At 37.2% G+C, this 22928-nt stretch overlaps 1 protein-coding gene across 1 annotated transcript; it reads right to left on the bottom strand.

Annotated features, from left to right (window-relative positions):
* Positions 1 to 354: 354 nt before the first annotated feature.
* On the bottom strand, positions 355 to 22617 carry LOC130623404 (uncharacterized). The gene is made up of 8 exons (XM_057438883.1): positions 22351 to 22617; positions 21338 to 21628; positions 15483 to 19916; positions 14733 to 15251; positions 11846 to 12136; positions 1714 to 11421; positions 1092 to 1427; positions 355 to 945 (listed from the first exon to the last, which is right to left on the bottom strand). Exons 1-8 carry the CDS (start codon positions 22415 to 22417, stop codon positions 530 to 532), a joined length of 16062 nt encoding a protein of 5353 aa, XP_057294866.1. The 5' UTR covers positions 22418 to 22617; the 3' UTR covers positions 355 to 529.
* Positions 22618 to 22928: the final 311 nt, after the last annotated feature.

Genomic DNA, 22928 nt, shown 5'->3' with positions numbered 1-22928 from the left:
TATCCAAGTTGATCGAGGAACAAGCACAACAAGCTTTTTTATCCATAAAATGTTATGTTACATTTAAAGCTGTATACAATCTCTAAAACGTCATAATTAAACCTCGCAAACGAACTTTAAAAAAGTTACTTTCGTCAATTTTGTAATAACCTTGGCTTGCGTAGGACCTATACTTTTTTTGCCTTATTTTCGAAGCTATTCCGGTTTATAAAGGACTCTAAAAGCATTTGCATTTAACGAGATAAATTAATTTATGCAACAAAATTGTAATATACTAAGCTAAACAACGGTAGCTGCTTTTTTAAATCAAGCAGTATTTCTTTGCATAAAACGCAAGTTATTATAAAATGTTCCTTTCTTTGACCTTATCTGACGTTTTGCATGTGTCTTTTAGCGAGCTTTGACAAGCAATATGTTGGTGAATCTGACATTGTTTTCCTTCATCGTTACTCTAACCCTGCAAAAGCTGTAGATGTTTGCAATGACATAACGTGATAGTAAATGTTTCTACTGACATAAATGTAGGGTGTTACCACGGTGATGATTGATCTGAATCATCTTGTTGCACTGCTTGTCGACTATTTGGGAGAAGTTGATCACTTTCTTCCCGACTGTCGTTTCTTTCGTCATTTCTATCTTCAGAATTATCGTCAGCTCTATCGTCATTTGCGTCGTCATCTCTATCATCATCTATATCGTCAGCTCTAGTATCGTCTTTGTCGTCGTTATCGGCTGCCGATGGTAGATCATCTCGAGAAGAAGGCTCATTTTGAGCGGCATTGTCCTCTTCCCTTGGCGTATTTTCATCAGAAGTCTCTCCGGGAGCTCTTTCGCCTCCAGGGATTGGTGCACTGCAACAATAACTAGGACAGGAGGTTGCACAGTACTCCGTGCATCGAGAGGAACAAAAGCCTTGCTCGTTCTCTTGTTCAAACCCCATGTATCCTGAATAATATATGATCAGTTAAGCGCATAACACATTGAACTCGATACCACTTAATCGTGGTTATAGACAAAAAGTATAAAACTTAAGTTGTTTACTGCCTATTTAAAATGCATTACACATAATAAGAGAGGGAAACAATGCTTACCAATATTTCTCATAGCAAGTGGTGAAACATTATCTTTTTTGAATAAATTGGCACGTTTAGCTTGTTTTCTACTGGTGACTTTAATAACTCTTGGCTTGAATTTACAAGAAACAGGCACAGCCACTAATTCCCTTGCACCATTCAACAAAACAGCTCTATCTTCGTCCAGTTCATCAGAAGCGTGGAAAGATACGTAACGATGTGCTCGGGGATCTTTGAAGACTTGCTTTAATGTGAAAATCTTCCCGCGAGGAGTGTAGCCATGATTATTAATCGATGAAACGAGTTTATACCGATTTCCTAACTCGTTTGTGAATTTTAACGAGACGCAACGATCTGAAGAAAGTGGTGAATGATGTATTGTAGATTATTATTTCACTTGCTGCACAAGCACATTTGTAGAAAAAAAATGTTGTTTTTACTTGACCTTAAAGTTTGTGTTCTTAACGGTCATTTTCACAGGTAAGGAGGTTTTATTCTTAAAATGTTCAAGATGTTTTTTTATATTCTGTAAAGACCTCTTCCGCAATCAGAATAAAAAAAATCCAGGATTAAGAATGGTGAGCACTTTCCTAAAAAAGAACTCGATGTGCGATCTTCCAAAGTTGAAAAGGAGACTTACCAATATCTGCGACCAACCCATTGACCATTCTTTCCTTTTCAGCTTCATCTTTTACTGTCACTATACGATGTTCGTGTACTTTCTTTGCTCCAATTTGTCTGGCGCCAGCAACTGCTTTTTGTTTGATTTTATCCCACACATTCGCAGTTGGTTTAGAAGAATCAATATGATTTACTTTTGAAACTTTAGGTGCTTTTTTTGTTTCTCCAGAATCCCCAATGTTAAAAAGTTGTTTAAACTCATGAATCAATTCTCCTTTGCTTTCTGCATTTTTCTCCTTCGCAAATGCTGCAACTGTAGACCCAGCTTTCCCGTTAACATGTACCTCAACATTCTGACCTTTGACAGTTTCTTGTTCAGTTGCTTTAACGTTGCCTAAAGATGGTCTGGTGTAAGATAAGGGAACTTTCAGTTTCAATTTAGTTTTAGGTGACACTTTTAGTGGAGCTGCTGCTGCTTTAGGATCTGCATTGCTGGATTTTGAATTATCTCCTTCTTCATCATCTTCATCAACATTTTGAGAAACAAAGTACGATTCCGCTGTACTTGGAATACCTTTTGCACTTGTCTTGTCTTTTAAATGTGCTTGAGTACTATTGTGGGTTGTCATATTTGGGGAGAACTTGCCTTTACTGGCCTCATCTGTAGCATTACTATTGTCTTCGTCAGTTAAGTCATCACCTTTACTATCTTCATCCACCTCACTTAAGATGTTTTTGGCCGTGCTGTCAATGTTTTCTAAATCTTCCATACTGTTTCCATTGTCTGGGTTACTGGACATGATTTCGGCCATAGCCTTTGCCAAACCATTTATCGTATCACCTCCAGCAATTTGCTTATCACCTTTGATATCATCTGCTATTTTAGTATGGTGCATCTCGTTAACAGAGGTTAGACGTTGCTCCTTCATTTTGTTGACTTCAATTGATTCTTCATTAGGTTTTTTTCCATATGAATTACTTTGCGCGTCCTTGCCTTCATGGGCAGCATTTACAAGAACTTCTTTTACGTGTTCATCACTTTCTATAGGTTTCTTAGCCGGCTTTGCAACACTCTGTGTTTTATTGATTCGTTTGTAGTCATTTACCAGGTTTGATCTATTTGCAACATTGTTCACAAGAAATGTGGTCTTGTTCATGTTTTCTCCTCTTGAAGAAGATGTTTTAATCACGTCACTTAGCCATTGTGTGAGTTCTTTAAGAGGCTTTTCTCTCGGATTAGTTTGCTTTATTAATACTTTCACTTTATCTGCTTGATCTTGATCTTCATTTTCAAAATCGAGCTTTGGTTTCAAGGTTTGTGTTTTGTTCTTATTGTGATAGTTTATGGTTGAAGGGTTAACATTTTTACCAGTGTTTAACGAACTTTGCGCTGCATCTAAGTTATTGTTTAACGAGGATAAAACTTCTTTTTCACCTTTGATTGCGCCTGTTTCTTTTCTTGGACTGGTGGAATCCATGGATGTTGCATCATTAACCTTTGTGGATTCGCCAAAGGCTGTGTTGTGCGTTTTGTATTGCTCATCAGAAGAGTGATCAAGAAAGTCACTTCCGTCTCCGCTGCTTGATTGTTGAGTATCTTTTGTTGTTTCTTTTATTAATTCACTATCTTTTGATTTGAGCATTGTCAATGTAGCATTTAAAGTAGGTTTTTCAGATTTTGTATTTTCCTTCCTAACAGTAGTGTTACGGTGTCGGGCACTATTTAAAGTTGCATTCTTAACGCTAGGTAATTTTTTAAATGAAACTTCGTTAGTCATTGAAGCTGTCTCCTTCAAGTCATTAGCAAGGGCATTTAAAGTTTGCTGGGGCAATCCTTTTATCTTTAGAGGTCCTTTGTTACTGCTTAATAAGTAGTCGTGCAGTGCTTTGGAATCTTCATTCGAGAACTCGTTGTTTAAAGCATTAGTGTCATTCTCAGCAAATCCTGAAAAGGAATCCATGTCTTCAAAGTTATCCAGTTCTTCTAAAGAAGAACTGTCTATGTTTTCTGCGTCATCATTCAATGGTTGTCTAGCGACGTTGTGCACCTTTGTTTTGTTCTGGTGTTGACCTTTTGCAAGCTTAGTGGTATTTGATTTTACAGTCAAATTGTTTGTTTGCAGTTTTTGCTTTGAATTCATTTTAGATATACTCGACCCCGTTTTGTAGAATTCCATTTTTGAAACTTTAGTACTACCAGTTGGTGTTTCATCTTCACTAGTTCTTGCTTCAGGGATATCTGTGGCAAAAATAGTTTTTCCTAGTTCCTGATTTCCATATGTCATGCCCTTTTCCTTTTTGTCAACTTTTGAGTTTTGACCATATTTCAGTCCATCGCCTGCTTTGTCATCAGTAAACGATTGGTATTGTGAACTTTTGTTTAGCAACGCTGTATCACTAAGTGAACTTTCCTTTGAATATTGGGAAGGTGTATTTAAATCAGCATTTAATGCATCGTTTGGTGTTATTCTATTGACTTTCTCAGCATCACTGGCAGTCATTCCATTGTACTGAACCGTATTGTCAGTCATTGAATTGGGTTGAGTTTTTGATGTTACATTTCTTACAGCGTTTGTTAATTGATTTGATGTGGTTTTGTTAGTTGTGTTTGCGTTACTTTGAAGCGTTTCATTGAAGGATTGATTACTTTGAAACATAGATGTTGTTTTATTTGCACCATACTGGATCTTGCTGCTTTCAACACTAGCTGCTTGCACATTCGTGAAACTATCATTATTTGAGTTCTCCTTATACTCACTTTGCAGAACTGAGTCGTTAAAGACTGCTGTAGATTTTATTTTATTTTCAAGAGCACTTTCTGATAGCGCAGCTGAACTTTTTTCTTTCTTCAATTTTGCATTTTCTTTTTTCTTTTTTAATTTTTTTCTCTCAACAGTATTCTGCTTCTCATTCTCTTTTAAGCTGGAATCTTCAGATGTTAGTTTCTTATCCTCGGCAACTTTTTTGTTTTTTCCTGTAGCATTAGGTTTTTTTGTGACTTTGAGTTGGATAACTTGCTTGGCACTTTCTTGAGGTGCTTTACTCAAATGAGTAAGTATCTCCCCTGTCAATTTTTTAGCTAACTGTTTTCTTGACTTTGCTGTTGTGTTTTTACTGCCTAGCATAGTGCTTGATGCATTCCTTTCTTCTTTAGCAGGTTTAGCATTTGATATATCAATTTTAGATGAGTTATATGTTAGAGGTTTTGGAGCATCTTTTATGACAGGCTTTGTTTGATTCCTGTTTGACTTTTTTCGTACTTCCCTTTGTTCATCTGCGCTGATTTTTTTGTTTCCAAATACGTCTTCATCTTCTAATTTTTCATCTGCTTTCTGCTTTTTCACCTTTAGTTTTCCTTCACTTCCCTCCGCAGCGTTATCTCTTTCAACTTTGCGTTCAGCCTGTTTTAATATCTCTTGAAAGCTATCAGAAAAACTGTTTACAAAAGCTTGTTGTTGTTGTTTTTGTTGATTATTTTTAGCCTTGTTTGTTTTGTTTACATTCAGTCCTTCTTCTGCTGGATTATGACTCTTATTTCTGTAGAGGTAAATATCATTTACAGATTCTGTTTTAAATGGATCTTTTTTGGCGTTCGGATTAGTTACATGTCTTTGCGTTGTAGGGTGCAGAATTACTTCACCAGAAGCAGTTTTTGGTTTGCCCTTTCCAGATGCTTTTATTTTTTGTAACATACTAGCTTCATCCGCTTTTTGTATTACTTTAGTTTTATTTGTCTTTAGATGATTTGAGTCTTTGATTTTGATCTCTTTGATACTATTTCCACTTCCTTCTTCAGAATTTAAAGCAGATCCTTCATCATCTGAACTACTTCCCTCAAATCCAAAGTCTTTGTCAAGATCTTTTAATTCCTCCTTCAGTAATGTTTGGTTGCCTATGTTATTCTCAATTGCATTTTCTACAAAATCCTTCTCCTCTTCTGTTTCCGTCTCTTCAAAAGTTTTGTTTGTTTCATTGGAGTCTTGCATGCCAGAAAGTACAGTACCAGCAAGTTTCGTTTCTGATTTGTTTGTGTTGGTTTTGTTCATCGAAGTGAAATTGAATAACTCTCTTAATTCGTCCCTTTCTTTTGTTGATAACTTCGCAGAAACATTTCCCTTGTCGTCAAGAAGAAAATCGTCAGGGGTTGAAATGCGTTTTTCACCATCTGAAACAGATTTTTTCTTTTCTGTTAAATCGGTGGAAAGTTCTACAGCCTGGTTAGTTGTTATTTTGCCACTGTCATTTTCTTTATTTTGTGTACGATTATTTTTTACAAGTTGAGGTAAGAATAATTTGGTTTGCATATGGTTTCGAATCAAAACCGTTTTGTTTTTTACGTTTAAATTTTTGTTCACTATAAAGTTAGTTTGATTCTTTTTTTCTTTCAATTCTTTTTCGTGTTTATATTTCTGCAACTTCATAACATATTTATTTGACTTTTTTGGGTCGGCATTTTTTGTCGACTCGTCGTCCACATATTCTGCGTTCTCTTTTCGTCTTGGAATTGAGAAGTTTTTATCCAGTAGTGTGCCTTTAGCATTTCGTTCTACTTCTAATTCATTTTCATCCCATTTTTCTGTCTTAAAACCTAAAATACTTTTGTGTGGTTCAAATTTTTCTTCTCCAGCTTCACTTTCGTTTAGGAATCCTGTAGTTTTCTTCATCAGTTTGGTTACATGTTTGATCAAATCAGTTGGTGATGATTTCTTTCCTACCTTACTTACATTGGTTGCTTTGATTGACAAGGAATTTAATGAATGGAGATTTGGCTTGATTGGTGGCTGTACAAAGGTAGCATTTAAAGTTGGTGGTATTTTGTGCTTGCTTTCTGTATCATTGTTTCCAGCCAAAGTATGCATGACAGTTTTTACAACTTGAGGTTTATCATTTCCTCCATCCTCTTTCTTTGTCTTTGCTAGTTGTTTTACTTCATCTTCTTTGATATGTGAAGCCAGTTTGTCGTTCGACTGTTCTCTTATTATTTTTGTGTGGTTACCAACATTTATGTCTGTTTTTGGTGCATGCTCATCAACATATTTTACTTTGCTTTCACTCTCATCTTTAAGTTTAACGTTTTCTTTGCTCTTTTCGCCAACTTTAATATCGTCTTCTTTCTTACCGTTCATTTGAGTTTCGCCTGCATTTTTTCCATCAATTTTGGTATCTTCTGCATTTTTGTGGGCAGTTTTGAGATCTTTGTTATTTTTCGACACGTTTTCTACGTTCTTGACACCTGTTTTTTCATTGTTTTTTGCGCCTCCTTTCATGTTTTCATTATTTACGATGCTTCCGCTGCTCGTCTTATTATTATTAAAATTATTATTTGCTTTACCATTTTCAATTTTCTTGCCGCCTTTTGTTTTATTAAAACCAAAAGGTCCTCCTCCGCCTCCTAAAGGATTTGGTAAGCCACCTCCACCTCCTCCCCCTAAAGGATTTGGTATACCACCAAGATTAGGAAGTCCATTGCCTAACAAATTTGGAAGTTGTTTCACTGCATCTGCAATATTTATTCCTAAAGGATTAGGAAGGCCTCCCCCTCCTCCTCCACCGAGAGTATTTGGAAAACCTCCACCACCAGCATTTGAGTTGTTGTTGGACCCTCCCCCGAAAGGATTATTATTTTGATTCCCTGTGTTTGCGTTGTTATTAGCGTTATTAGATTTGTTGGCAGTGATATTGTTGTTGTTGTTTGTGGCACCCCCACCACCTCCACCACCACTACTGCTGTTATTGTTGTTGTTTTGATTAAGATTGTTATTCGTATTGAATATATTATTTAGGCTATTCGGGTCAGTTAAACCATTACCTGCTCCAGCATTAGTTCCACCATTGGCAGCGCCATTATTAAGCCTACCATTATTGAGTCTGCCATTGTTGTTTTCACTATTATTAAGTCCGCCATTATTAAGTCCGCCATTATTGTTACCACTGTTATTTACAGCACCTCCATTGTTATTAGCTGTCGCCTTATTATTATTTGTACCGATGTTGTTTAACCCACCAGCATTATTATTATTAGCTCCCGCATTTTTGTTAGCGGAATTGTTTTTACTTCCGCCTCCAATATTCGCATTACCTAATGGAAGTTTGGCGTTTAGCAACTGTGGAAGGTTTTTATTGTCTACACCTGCGGACGCTGCAGAGTCCGCTCCTGTTGAATTAGCATTTATTGCTTTTCCTTTACTGCTTGAAGCGCTTCCTCCTGTTTGATTGTTAATTGGAGACACGTTTCCTGACCCGGAGGTACCTCCACCTATTTTGACACCTGCACCTTTAGTACCTCCTGTTGTTCCACCAGATTCATTCGAGTCAGTTCCTATCTTGAGTCCAGTGGAACCACCGGCCCCTCCTGCGGCTGTTGAGCCCCCATTAACTTTAATTCCACCAGCGGAGCCTTCTCTACCTGTTGAACCATTGCCATCAATTTTAATTCCACCTGTTGGCCCACTGGAACCTCCTGCTCCGCCACCGATTGTAATACCTCCTGCAGAGCCTGCTCCGGCTGTTCCTCCTCCAGATCCCACAGACGTACCTATATTTACTCCACCCATAGAATTACCAGCGGATGATGTACTACCAGCGCTTGAGTTGCTTCCTGATGTGCCTCCTGAACTGCTTGTTCCAGATGAGCCACCAGATCCTGTTGAACCACTAGAACCTGAGGTACCACCAGATTCAGTTGATCCGGTAGAACCTGTTGAGCCACCAGAGCTAGAGGAACTTCCAGATCCAGTTGACCCGCTAGAGCCTGTTGATCCGCCAGAGCCTGCTGAACTACTAGAGCCCGAAGAACCTTCAGAACTTGCAGTGGAAGAGTTACTAGAGCCGCCTGAACTACTTGAGCTAGACGAGCCACCAGAAGTCGACGAGTTTGATTTTCCACCGCTCCCTCCGGTGCTACCCCCACTGCTACTGCTGCATTTTCCTTCCCTGCAACTCTTCGATTCCCATGAATCACCCATATAAACATGGTGCTCTCCATTCTGATCAATCCAATGATGGCCAGGTTCCATATGTCCATCATCGTAACTATCATCATCGTGATGGTCCCCGTGATCTTCGTGGTGTTCTCCGTGGTCGTCGTTCTCCTCATGTTCCCCATGATCTTCATGTTCCTCGTGATCTTCGTGCTCTCCAAGTCCCTCGTGCTCTCCATGATCTTCGTGATCTTCATGTTCCTCATGCTCTCCGTGATCTTCGTGTTCCTCGTGTCCTTCGTGTTCAGTTTCATGGCCCATATCGTGACGAGTATAATGATGTTCACCGTGATCACCATGGTGGTTCTCTTCAAAGTGGTGCTCACCGTTATCGTGTTCATGGTAGCTGTGTTCATGATTATGATGGTCATTATAGTCGTGATCGTCACCTTCGTGATGATGCTCGTGTTCATGGTCACCATGATGATATGCATCATCATGGTGATTTTCATCATAGTCATGATGGTTTCCATGGTGACTTTGATGTTCATTCTCCTCCTCGTCCTCATCTTCATTTGCTCCTTCCTCGTGTTCGTCATCTACTTCTGAACCACTTTTGTGACCATATACTTCGTCTGTCTCGCTTTCTTTATCTCCATCAGCAGCTTCTGTTGTTATACTGTCTACAGGGTCTTCTTCTGCATTGCTTTTATGATCAAAATGAGACAGATCTAAATCAGTTAGTCCTGCTTCTGAATTATCATGATCAGTAAAATGAGAATGCCCAGGTATATCAGTATCAGTCATTTCATTCTCATGCGTATTACTGTCTTCATCGTCACATTCCGAAACATGAATCGCTCCGCCAACAGAGCGTTTACAATGTGCACCTAGTTTTATCTTCTTCCCAAGCTTCTTTAACTCTTTTAAGCTCGTTAAAGGCGATGTTAACTTAGCGATATACGAATTATGTCTTGGTTTCAAACCTTCAATACGACCAGTGTTGTTAGCAAACAAATGTTTAACATTCACACTTTTTGTTTCCGCGTTAACATTTCCTGTGGCAGGAGCAGATTCAAATGTTTCTTTAGCCTCTCCTGTTATCTGTTTTTCATTTGTCTTTGCGCCAGTGCTTTTCTGATCTTGATTTCTATTCATCGGAATTACATGACCTTTGCTATCTGCGAAAACATGACTCACTACTGTGCCCTCTTGTTTTAAGTCCGGTTCTTTGCTGGATTCACCAATCGTTAAGCCAGCATCTTTACTGACGCCATTAAAATTGATCGAGGCTTCTTTACTTGCCTCGCTTAAAGTAAGAGCAGCTTCCTTGCTACCTTCGTTAACGTGTATCGCACCCATCTTGTTACCATCATTAGCAGAAAGATCACCATCTTTATTTACCTCGCTGTCGGCGACATTTTTACTGCTCTCGATATGTACAGTCGGGTTTTTATTTGGCTCGTTAATGTTTAGAGGCGAGACATGTCCTTTGCTGTCTGCAAACAGATGTTTGACTTCCATTCCCTTTGATTCATCGTCATCAAACGCAACTTCTGGTTTTTTAGGATCTGCTATCAGCCCTTCCATTAAAGGTTCCTCTTGGTAAAATCCATGACTGATAGTTTTCTTTCGAACATATTTTGGATCATTATTAAACAATGTAGAATTTGACAAGTTTAGATTTGTTCCACTGGAATGAAGAGACAAAAGATTGGGATTTTCCATTAGATTTTCAACTTTTTTCGAATCTGAGATACTACTTTCTATTTTCACTCTTACCACGCCATTACTTACACCATGCAGAATGTGATAAAACCTAGTGCTGTTTTGATTCACTACTTTGTCACTGTGTATTTCTCGTGTTTCGTTTCCACCAAATGCAACAACCGAAGAATTTTCTTTCGTTAAATTTCCTAAAATGCTTACTTTTGTCTCGTTTAACCGAATGTTGTTGCCACTCACATTTTCAGTCTTAGTAGTGTTATTAGTGTTGTTATAAGCCTTACTTATTTCATTCTTCTTAATGCTTTTTCCTTTAACATCATGCCACTTTGCCGGTCTGTTGAATGACTGTTGTGTTCTTGAAAACCTAGCAGCAGGAAAAGCATTGCGTCCCTTATAAAGCGAATATTCATTTCCACTGACTGCTTTAGTAAATGTGTAACTGTCTAATCGAGGCACAAATGACAGCTGCGCTATTTTATCAGATAATTGAGCAATAGGCGTTTTTATAGTAGATGGATGTGGAATGGACCCGAGAACATGAAGGTGTGAATTAAAAGATCTAAGTGCGTTATTAGGCGATTGTTTCGACCAAATAACTGAAGGTCCATAGGTGCGAGTGGCTTCCAGAGCAGATATCCTAGATGGTTGGAGATAGTTGTTTACTAAATGCATTTGTTGTGGTTTGTTGTCTGCAATCGTATTCAAAGTTTGACCAAAGGACTTTCCTAGATCGTCTCTGAGTAGTTCGAGTTTTCCGTGATTTACGTAACTGTCTAACAGCTTGCGTATTGCAAGCGCTGGCCGATGAATATGTTTACGTTTTGTTGCCGGTTCATCGTGATGATTTTCTTTTGTTTTCATTACCTCGCCTACCACAGCTGCTGGCTCCAATTTCTCAATAAAAAACGAACAACGAAGTCTAAAATCAGGACTACTGTCTCGCTTCATAGCCTTTAATGCCGAATCTGCTATGTCATGCTTACGCACGCATAAATACCAAGATGGCTTGTCGAATAAACGTAGCATTCCAGATCCTTCGATTCCATTGTGTTTTTCAACAACAAAGGTTGCTTCTTTATCTAAAAATCGAAAATTACATAAATAAATAGCCTTTTAAAAATCTTGATTCTTTAATAAGGCTTTTGTTCCATTATACGAATATTGAAGTCCCTTTTACCTTGTGAAAATTTTCTCGCTAACTTTTGTCTAAGTTTCGAAAGTAGCACAAAATTTAAGTAACACACATGGTCTCGACAACCTCCATACTTGACGCGCATGACTTCACTTAAATTTTTTATCTCACAATGTAAGGTTTGCCCTTTTTAGGGTGTTTCCAAGTTTTTTCTTCACAGAATAATTAACATGGTTTATTTGTTCAAACCTACCATATGGAATATAACTTTTTTAAAAAAGACATGCAACTGCATCGACTAACACTTCATGCTTCATTTCAATTTGGAACACACCAAGCATGGTGGACAATAAATTTATAAAAACACTTACTGAAAATTCGGTAGTTACTTGGTTTCGATCTGGCTATTCGAAATTTAAAATCATTTTCTTCTGCCCTATGCTTTAGGTAGTACCCTGGCCACCTGACAGATTCGAACGAGATTGAATCTCTTCCGGCACCTCTTGCTAAACCCGGTGTATGGATTTTAAAAACATCACCATGTTTCTTTAAATATGTCGATCTTCTAGTGGCGAAAACAAATGGTCGGTCGCTGTATAGACTGCTGCGGGTGGAGTAGGGTGACATCTTGAGCACAAGTTTGCCGAAGAATGTATCAACATCTGTGAAAAAAATCAAAAGTGGATCAAAACAATTTGTTGTGGTTGCATCATGTGGTGTGAAATGCGTTGTAAAAAGTGCATAACATTTTAACGGATGTGTGCGATACAAGGTTATGCGTGACGCGCGTGTTCCCGTGAAGTGCGTCATTGCCTTAAAGTGCGGTTATGTGCGCGTTAAAAATGACGGGTGTGTTATTTTTTTTACTAACTGACTGCGTTTACCATTATTCTTTACAAATGTTACTATCTTTTCAACATCATTACGTATGAAAATTTTTATAAAATTTTAAAAGAAGGTTAAAAAAATTTAAAAAGTCGATAAAATTATATAAAATTCGTTTAAAAAAAGAATAAAAATAAAAATATATACAGGCTTTAAAAAAATACGTTGACATAAAAAAAGATGGAGAAAAAAGATAAGATTTCTGGTACTATAAAGCATTGGGATTATAAACAACCAATTACATAATTTCTTTTGTCGGACGAGTAATGGAAATTTCGCTTCAACGAATTGCACAATGGCTGTCGAAGATTTGCATCAATAACAAAATTACGATCTATGTGAAATAACAAAAAGCTAAAAACAATCAAATATACTATCAGTTAAGAATTATACGATATGTGAACACATCATAAGAACAAGCTACAACCCACTACATAATCTCGTCAGTTTCCCATTTATCGACACACTTCTTCTGATTGACTTCTTTACTGCCAATACATGGGCGCACGATACTGTGATTCTTCAGGCTCAGGTATTGTGGGAGCTAAATATTTAAGAGTGTGTGTACATGGATAAAAATTAAATGTTCTGATAAAACTTTGTACCTAGAACCATGTGTAGAAGCATAAAAAAAGAATGGTACTAAACTAATTCGTTGAATAAGCCTTCTGTTTTTTTCCAAGAGATTAATAAAGAGTTTATGGTTTTGTAAGATTTTTTTTTTATATATGAGAATAACAAATATAGCGTCTTTTTAAATATTCAACCTGCTTCTTGGAGTTACTACACAGAAAGGGAATTTTTCAACATAAAACTAATTTATCATAACTGTCCACGAAAATCCCTTTAATCTTCTCTAAATTAGTTTTCGCGAGTTATCTTTGGAAAGAAAAAAATTAATTTTAAAAATCGCAAAGTTGGTTAAGTCTTAATATTTCGCGAATTCTGCCAAAAACATAAATTTGATGACACCTTGTTTCTTAATTTATACGGCTTTTACAGGCTTTCTTATGGAAATGTGAAATAAAACTAGTGGTTTTAAAATGATGTGTATGTAGTTCGAAGTAAATCAGAAGAAAAGAATCGTTTTTTTAACAGAAAAAAAAATCAAATTTGCGGTAACTTTTTATCGCAAATTAACAAAAACTCGCAAAATTTTGCGAAAATTAATTCCCGCTACGGTAATAATCCAAGCAACGCCATTTGTATTTAAGGTCTGTTGTGAAGTTAACATGCTATGAAAGATATGCTGAAAAATTATTCTTTTTGCTTTTTTCTAATTTAATATTTTTCATTCATTTTTTATTATCAACATGTTTGGTTTCTTTTTTTTTGCTACCACAAGTTTTTACCTGATAATATTTTTTTTCCCCAAAAATTATTTTCATTTTATCCATTCGCAGAAGATCCTATGCCTAACCTAAGGAATTTAAGGCTGATAATTCTTATAAACTTAATCATTCCAGGATTTTGGAAACTTGAAAATAAAAACAAGAAATCGGGAAAATGATCTTACTCATGCATAAACCCCATCTCTTGTCTTGATCAAAATCTCTCGTTAAAGAACACCATGGTTGAGAGTTTGGGCCGTCAGAAAGACAAGTAGAGTGTACTCTCCCGTTGTATATGTATGGTAAATGACAACACTCCACAGAGCTATGTGTGCTACCGCCGTAAGTGCGTATACATGGTGATGTCACTGAGTAGAAAAAATAATAACATACAATAATTTAAAAGAGTTAACAAAAAATCCCCAATCTATTTATGATGATAAAAAAATCATTTATAGGATTATTGTTCCGATAATTGCATAGTGTTATCCAGCTTTTAATACGTCAGGTGAAGATATACAATCCTGGACATAACATAATTGCAAAAAGTCAATTATGGGCCATGTCTTTAAAAGGCCAAACAATATCTAAAATTTTACCTTCTTTTGCATTATATTACGTCCGGAATTGAACTTTCCAAAACATATCGTCAAGGGTAACGACGGAAATGAAATCTTAGTTTCAACAAATTTTAATATAAAGTTTCCCTACAAAATGGACTTGCGATTTGGTTGTTACATGGTCAAAAATGTTTTAAGAATTTTTATTGAACTTCCTAGAACATTTGAAAATACAGGAAAAAAGGGATTTCTTCAAAATATAGCAACAATATTCTAGTGTTCGTGTGAATTAAATTTTTGTATGTTTTATGGATACTTTTAAAATAAATAGCTCAAAAAACTCAAATGGTGCAGATATACGACATAAAACGGTTGGTGTTAAGCGTTAAAGAGTTTTATAAGAATTGAACTGTAAATATTGGAAAAATAACGCCAATATGGGCGGGCGTAAAAAGGAGTGCGTTAAATTATTTAGAACAAACCTGAATCTCGCATAACATTGAATCTTCTCATCTGTCTTGGGTAACTAATACGGTCTTTTTTCGCTTTTTTCAAGTAAATATGAGTGATATGTTGTCGTTTATGTAAACCATTTAGGTTATGGACAATAAAATGCTCTTGTAGAGGATAAGCGATTCGATTTTTCTTCTCCACATGTGTCTCGTCTGTGCCAACTTCTGGAATAACATCTGGAAGAATATCTTTCTTTGACACGATGGAGGGTTTTGTTTGCACTCCTGCAACGTGTACAACTTTAGGCTTGCTTTGGCACGGTGTAGGAACAGAGATTAGTTCTTTAGCACCATCCAGTGTTACTTGCTTACTTGGTTCGGACTCATCGATGGCGTGAAAGGACACGTACTTATGTGCACTCGGATCTTTGAACACTGTTTTAAGTGTAAATACTTTCCCGCGTGGGGTGTAGCCATGTTTGTTTATAGATGAAATTAACCGGTACCGACTTGGTAAGTCATTAATTAATTGCAGAGAAACACAACGATCTAAAATGTAATACTTCGTAGCAACTATTGAAGCATTTTGATTGGTATCTTTTTTGTTTACATTTTGGCGTGGAAACGAGGCAGTTTCAGATAGCTCAAATTTTAGAAGAAAGTTTACACAAAAAAAATCTTTTCAAGATTACTATCAACAATGGTAATGCAATTAATGCCCTATTAGAAGTGAATAAAACTAAACAAACTAACTAAAAGACATTACTTGAAACAACATACCTGAATCATAATCAACCAACCCGTTCACCATTTTTTGTTTTTCGCTATCGTCTTTTACTGTAACCACGTGATGTGTATGGCGCACTACATTGACTTCGTGTTGCATCATTGGTCTTTCTTGGAACGACTCGGGGGTAACAATACCACTCGAAGATTTAGCGGGTTCATAATGCTCAGTCTCGTATAAGGTAACGGGATGATGTTCAACACGCGGGCTACCTACGACTGGACCGTGTTCTTCTTCAACGTGGGAGAAATGAGGTAATATGTCGTTGCTGGCAAGAGTTGCATGACGAAACATGCCCTGCTGCTGTTCATTTATGTCTCCACCACCACCGTGTAGCTCGTTCTTCACGTCGTGTATTACATCTTTAATCATATGTTCAAGTTTATGATGGCCTGAGTTGTCTTCTTCATGAACTTTAGAATATGAAATTGCGATGGGTACTTTCAAGACTGTATTCTTCGCGACCCCTTTCACAACCACAGCTTTTTGCGGGTGAGGGTGTCGATGGTGTTTTTTGTTCAAGTTCGATCTGGCATCTGGTGAATCGGCATTTACGTCCTGTTGTGGTACCACAGAACCTTGTTCGTTAACATTGTCCATTTCCCCTACATTATCTCCTTGTTCTGCTTGTTTTTGTGGTGTAAAAGAAGATAGCTCATTCTCTGTACCCATAGTTACACCCGATGCTTCTCCACCCTGTGAGCCAAGGTTCAAACCTGTGCCTTCGGCGTTTTCATCTCTTTGAGCTACCATGTTGTTTCCTGCTGAAACCATGTTATCCGTATTTGATCCTCCAACATGCAAGGCATTTCCTCCCGTCTGACTTGGATCTATACTCTGTTGGGCTTCGTTTTGAAGCATACTGGATTCTTGAGCCGAAGAAAGCTCCTGTGCGGTCGGTGTGCTCATTTGTTGAGCAGTACTGATACTTTCTTGAGCGCTTGTAGACGCTTCTGGTGCCGTTGCTGATATAGAGACAGGTACAGAAGAAGCTTCTTGTAAGGCAGGGTCTTGTAGAGTGCTTTCAGTTTCGTGCGCATCGCCATTCAGTTGCATATTATTATCATTAACGACAGTAGGTGACTGCTGATTTGTTGTTTGTCCTCCTAACACGTCAGCGTAATTTTCTTCGTGCACCGCGCTTGGACTGTCTCCTACGTCCTTGTCTTCGGCAGTGTACGACTGAACGTGAGCTGTGTCAGGTTGTTCACCTAGAGCTATGCCGTTTGTGTGCAAACCTTCATTGGCGTAGTCGTTTTCAGCTTTCTTAAGGTGCTGGAAATGGTTGGGCGGGTTTCGATCAATCATATCAATGGTTTTCATTCGTGATCTGAGGTGATCAACGTCTTGTATGTTTAATGATGACATTGCCTTTGCAATGCCTTTCATTTCACTGCTGCCAAGATCTTTAAAGGTGGTTGCTTTATCCATGTTGTCATATTCTATGCCACCATCGTTATGCTGGTTCAGCAATGTGGCAAGCGAACCTTCGTTATTATCTGTTGCACTATCCATGTTGTCACCTGCCTCAGTAGTTCCATCAGAATTTGAAACATCGTTGCTTGTGGTTTCTTCGAACGGTATATTGTCGTCTCCAGTATCAGAAGTTTGTTCCATAGCCGCGTTCGAATTCTCTTCATTCTCTGTTTCTTCATTGTTCATAACCTTCACTTCTTTAATCGATGTTCTTGTTGGAGTGGATTCCTGATGGTCTTTGCTTTTGTTAACAAGACTTACAGTTGAAATGGAATCATTTACGCTTGTAACATTGTCAAGGTTTGTGCTGTTTTGATGAGCTTTTAAAACTGAAAGAGTGATATTACGTTGAGTCAGGAGGGTACTATTAGCGACAGACGTGTTGTCTTTCATTACTTTTTCAGCCACAAGCGGGACTTTGTCAGTAAGAGAAGTAGCATTACCAGCAAGGACAGACGTTTTATTGGCCAAACCAAGAGTCACGTTACTTGCTTCTGGAAGTTTTCCAGACTCCGTTGCAACAGTTTTGTTCACAGTTGCTGTTTTTGTATCGTTAGGAACAGTGGAATTTTTCGTTTTGTTATTTTTCGTCAAAGATGTTTGCGTAACCGGGGGTAGGAAACGTTCCGGTGCAGGGGTAGATGCATTTGCGGTATCAAACACAGTCATCCTAGTTGTATCATTTTTGGCGTGCTTTTCCGGGTTTTGCTTTGTCTCCTTATTTTCACCAAACGTAAAGCCCCCATCTTCAGGTTGAGTCAAGTTAATATTCTTTAACGTCGGGTCGTCCGTCATTGCAGAGTACAAAATCTTTTCGATAGGATCAGATGAGTTGGCTTTTACGTCTGGAAATGCTGACATAGATGTTGAATTGTCAACATTAGTGTTCTCGCCTGATGTAGTTGTGTTTACTGCTTCGATTGGTTTATCTTCACTCGCTGCAAACGAATCGTTCTTCTCATCACCAAAAATTTTCAGATCTAAATCGCTTGCATCTGTTGTGAAATTTTTTAGCGTTTCGTCAACGAAGTGTTCTTTCTTAGCAGCCGGTGCTTGCTTTTCGGCTTTCTTTATTTGAGTGCCCGTATTATCCGGTGATGGATTTTCCAAAACGGATCTCATTGTATCAAGTTGCGTGGTGTTCTTAAGTGGAATTGGAGAGTTTTTATTCAACGCTGTTTCGATTTTACCTTTTTTGCTATCCATGGAATCCAGCAAGTTAACCTCCTTTTCAATTTTTCTAAATCCTAACACTTCTTTGTTATTCGAAGCTGCCATTTTGTTAGTCTTATACCCGTTACTATTTTGGTTTTCATTAATCATAGCTACTTTGCTTTGTGATGAAACATTACCGTTTGAAGCTTGGATTTCGTGTAAACTAGTATTCGAATTAGTTTGCTTGAGCCAGTTGTGAATGGTTTTATTTTTACCGCCTGTAATCGTATTAGAATCCAATGTATCGTCTTTGTCCATGCTACTCACAGTTATGTTTGATCTCGTCAACGGTAATTTAACACCAGCAACTAACCCATCCAAATTCAAAGACGGCTCACGATGGGTGGTTTTTCCAAAATCATGTAAATTGATTGGTTTATTTGGACCCAATCGAAGCAACGAAGCTGGTTTAACTTTAAATCTTGAATCAGCTGTTCTGTGTGAAAGACCGTTTTTGTTCCTCCATGCACCATGCCGGGTGGTTTGTTTACGAAAGGCTGCACTATATACCGGTTGATGCGAGTGCATAGTTGTAGATACATTCTTAACTTTACTCTTCATAATTAAAGTAGCGTTTTGCTGTCTTCGTTTGCTGTGTAGCGTTTCTTTCACCACCGTTTTCCTGTTTAACTTACGTTGATTTTGCGCATGGACTTTACTGGAAGATAGTATTGGTGTTGCTTTAAAATATTTCGTGTGCTCCTTACCTAAGGATGTTTCAGTATTTGTGCTCGTGCTTGATTTATGAATTTTGTTTTTTAAATCAGATTTTATATCTGTCTGGAAAGATTCCGTTCCAACTTCGACCGGGTGGTTTGTTTCCGGGTTCGGTAGGTGTTCGTCATCTTCTTGAAAGAATGTTCGAATGTACTGTTTGGTTGGGTCATACTTTGAAACAACAGGAAAGTAAGATAACATGCTTGTACCTGGATAAACAAGATTTTGCGACTGATAACCTTGATTACTTTGAGGATACATTGATTTCGCTAAATCGAACTGTTCTGTTTGTGGGTAAAAATTAACATTTTGCCCATTTAGCTTATTTTTACCATTCCAAGACCCCATAGTTGTCGTTGGATTGAGGTTTTGAGGTATGACATTACTTACAAATTGTTGTGGTTGATTCGATTCTACTGTTTGGGAACTCACATATTCCGGAATTGTTTGTATTTTCTTTACGTAATCATCAAGCATTTTGCGAACAACTTTTTCCGACGGTTCTCCTTTTTCCCGGTGCGAGGTAACTTGAGAAGCTACTTGGGTTTTATCACTTGCTTGAGCTTTTCTTGCTGGTCCAGAGTATTGTGGTAAAACTTGCGTTTTCGGAATGACACGTGCACCTGCAGTAAGCGAAACTCTCTGATTCGATCCTGTTTTCGACGATACTTGCCCTTTTCGTGCTCCCACTATTTCGGGTGGCATATTTGATGCTACAAAAGGTCTAACAACATTTTTAATGTTTGTTTGTTTACTTATTTGTAGTTTCTGTTTGTTTTTATCGTTTTGTGTTGATTTCTTGACCGCATCATTTACATTTTCTGGTTTCATTTTTTGAATAAAAAACGAACATCTTGCGCGGAAATCTTCCGTGTTGTCATTCTTCATCGCTTTCAATGCTGAGTCAGCGTAATTGTATTTTCGAACGCATAAATAATACGACGGGTCTTCAAATAAGCGAAGCATTCCCGAACCTTCGATACCCGAATGACGTTGTATTCTGAATGTCGCCTCTGAATCTATGAAAGTTTATATTTGTCATTATTAACTGATAGCCATTTTCAAACTGTTTATACGGAAAATCCGCAGCGCTAATTCGCTTTATAAAGCATGGTATAACTTTTTAACCTCATAACAACCAAAATGGTAGTTTTAAATGTAGACAAATAACATTGACAGAGAATCTTTAAAACATAGCTGCATACTACATACAGACTGAAAAATCAAGATACAGTAAATCTAAAATTTCGAAACACTCTGTCAAAAATGGGATAGATGTTCTGCCCGGATAATAAACGCTACCCTGATTGTGTACGGCAGCTTGCCCCGGTTAAAAACAGGACAGAAAATACATAACCAGGGCAATGTAATCAGGGCACGCCGGCTTATGTACGACATACAGTCTAATATCATTTCTCACTTATTATAGAACGAACATAATCGGGGCCTACCGGATTTTATATCATTCGTGACAAGCAAATAGCCCTGGCGGCAAAGTTGTTGTTGTTCTCAAATGAAACGAAATTTCGTGGAAAATAAATTTTGGAATTCGCAAGTTTAATAACTTTTCACCAAACTTAATTTCCGCAAAAATTAATAATTCAGGTCATCCCCAGAAATGAACCCACCTATCCACAAAATCTAGTTTCGTGAAATACGAAGTTTTCAATGGCGTGTTTTATCTTGCAGAAAAAAATTACGCCGAGACTATTTTCTTTCGCTATGCATAGTTTTCAATGGTGTTTTATCTTGCAGAAAAAAATTGCATGTGACAATAATTCGTCAATGGTTCATTCACAAAAGTTCGAAGAAAATGCCAATCACAGCCTGCCTTAGCCAGTCATTATATCAGCATTATATCAGCGTTCATAATCCGGTCACCACGACATAGCCAGGGCAAAAAAAAAACATAATCGGGCCATGCGTACATAATCCGGCCGTCCTGTTTATAAACAGGCTGTTTTCGCAATCTGGGCAGAACATAGACTCCTCTTCTGACGAAGAATAAACTTTGTTTTAAAAATGTCTTAAAAGATTCTATATGTGGTTATTTGAATGCTTTGTTTTAAAAATTAAAACAATAACATTCAAATTGAACGTTTTTTTTTAACAAAACCTGGTTTTTACGACCAAAGTAAATCTTTAGAAAAAAATCTTGGTTTCTACAAACCCAAACAAAATAGTTGTCAGTTAATATATACAATATAAACTGTTTTATCCATCTCTTCTGAGAAATATTATCCTTGGTCAGAGTATCGACCTCGGAAGCTCTGTCTATACTTTTGACCTCGGGTAATATTTTTCGGTATAGATAGACAAAACAGTTTATATTGTATTAGTTCACATTTCTGTCGTGAATATTTTAGAAATTAGAGAAATCTTAGGAGCGTTCAATTTTTAGAAATTGACTAGGCTTTTTTAACAGGATGTAGCTACTTACTGAAATATTTATCGTCCACCGTCGGCTTTGCTATGCGAAACCTGTAATCGACTTCCACCTTTTTATGTCGCAGAAAGTAACCAGGGAATCGAACCGACTCGAATGATATGGTATCAGCTGTGCTGTTCCTTGCTATGCCGGGAATATGTATTTGAAATACGTCACCGTCCTTTTTAAGGTATGTTGACCGACGCGTCGCAAATATTGTCGGACGATGTGCAAAGACAGAATTTTTCTTGCTGGCGACAGATATTTTCAGGACGAGTTTGCCATAAAACGTATTACAAAGAACTGTAAACAAAAAATGGATCATGTATGCATAGTAAAAAGTTCGTAAGATAACACTCATCGAACAAAAGCAAGAAAGTTATAAATCAGCTACCACTAGCCGACAGACACGAATTTTCACGCTATGTTACATTACAAATGCGTCATTCTCCTTGCAAAGAAATAAGTTTTAACGAATTGTCCAGTACGGATGCTTTACTTCCCATACCATATTTTAATGCCTTTTATATCGTATCGTGCACCAAAATTTCTCTAGTTGCCAGATTGAATGCAAACAACAGTTTTAATGTTTCACAAGCAAGCATTAAGAAGATGGAGACAAAACTTATGTGGCTTAATAAAGGTTTATTTATAAATAAATGACTTTAAATTAATAGTTCGAATTAGCGAATTTGCAAATGTACCTACATTGAACTGTTCCACATTTTTTTAGTCTGCGGTTTGCAAAAACTTGAATTTTGTTAGGATTTTTAAATATTGAACAAATCATCCGAGGAATTGAGTGCGTATTAAAAAGATTTACAACGTGAAAACAATAGTTTGCTTATTTTCATGGTAAACAGTTTTTTTAAGAAATACAATAATGTGTTTTCGAACGTTCGAACATTACAATATAAACAACAACACCAACGCCAATAAAGCGAGACCGTACACGAATAAACAGTCTGATTATTGAGTTATGTAAACTTCCGTCCAAAAACAAACAAAAAAAATTGAAAGCTTACCTCCTTCTAAAACTAATAATACAAAATAAAATAACCAATATTTATTCCTTGCAACAACGACCTCCATATTGAATTTTAGAGAGATATACTGCAATATTTCCACGGATTGCTTAATCTCCTTTTTCTCTGCAATTAATAAATACTGTAATGTAACCCAAGTCTTAAATGGTATTCAAAATCCATAATAGCACTACATTATATGATTTTTTGGTTTGCTAAAAAACGCGGTATTTTTTATTTCGTCTTTTTTTTGTAAGTTGTGCAGATTGTTTGCAATGAAGTCAAAATCATGCAGAATTGAGTGAGTTATGAATAATTAATGAGCGAACCACCCCCAGCTGCAAAAAACAGTGAAGTTGTGTATACGATGGTACCATGTTTATGGTTTACACAGCGTGGAACATAACATATTTTAAGAAATATTTTTTGTAACATTAAAAACAAGTTAAATACCTTTCATATTTATTGACAAATTTAGGAGCGAATAAAATTTTTACCTGCAAAGTCATTACATAGAAAGGTTGCGTAAAACGGGACCAATAAAGACTCCAGCACCCGAGTATTTTTGTGTGCGTTCA

Source organism: Hydractinia symbiolongicarpus, chromosome 13 (assembly GCF_029227915.1).
Source record: "Hydractinia symbiolongicarpus strain clone_291-10 chromosome 13, HSymV2.1, whole genome shotgun sequence".
Lineage (NCBI taxonomy): Eukaryota > Metazoa > Cnidaria > Hydrozoa > Anthoathecata > Hydractiniidae > Hydractinia > Hydractinia symbiolongicarpus.
This window is presented reverse-complemented; position numbering and strand designations above follow the sequence as displayed.

Bases quoted from the DNA above. Each gene is read 5' to 3' on its own strand.
- LOC130623404 (XM_057438883.1), bottom strand. From the start codon at position 22,417: ATGGAGGTCGTTGTTGCAAGGAATAAATATTGGTTATTTTATTTTGTA. The intron at 15,252-15,482 runs GTATGTTGTTTC...ATTACATTTTAG, and splicing joins GTTGGTTGATTATGATTCAG to ATCGTTGTGTTTCTCTGCAA. The intron at 1,428-1,713 runs GTAAGTCTCCTT...CACTTTCTTCAG, and splicing joins TGGGTTGGTCGCAGATATTG to ATCGTTGCGTCTCGTTAAAA.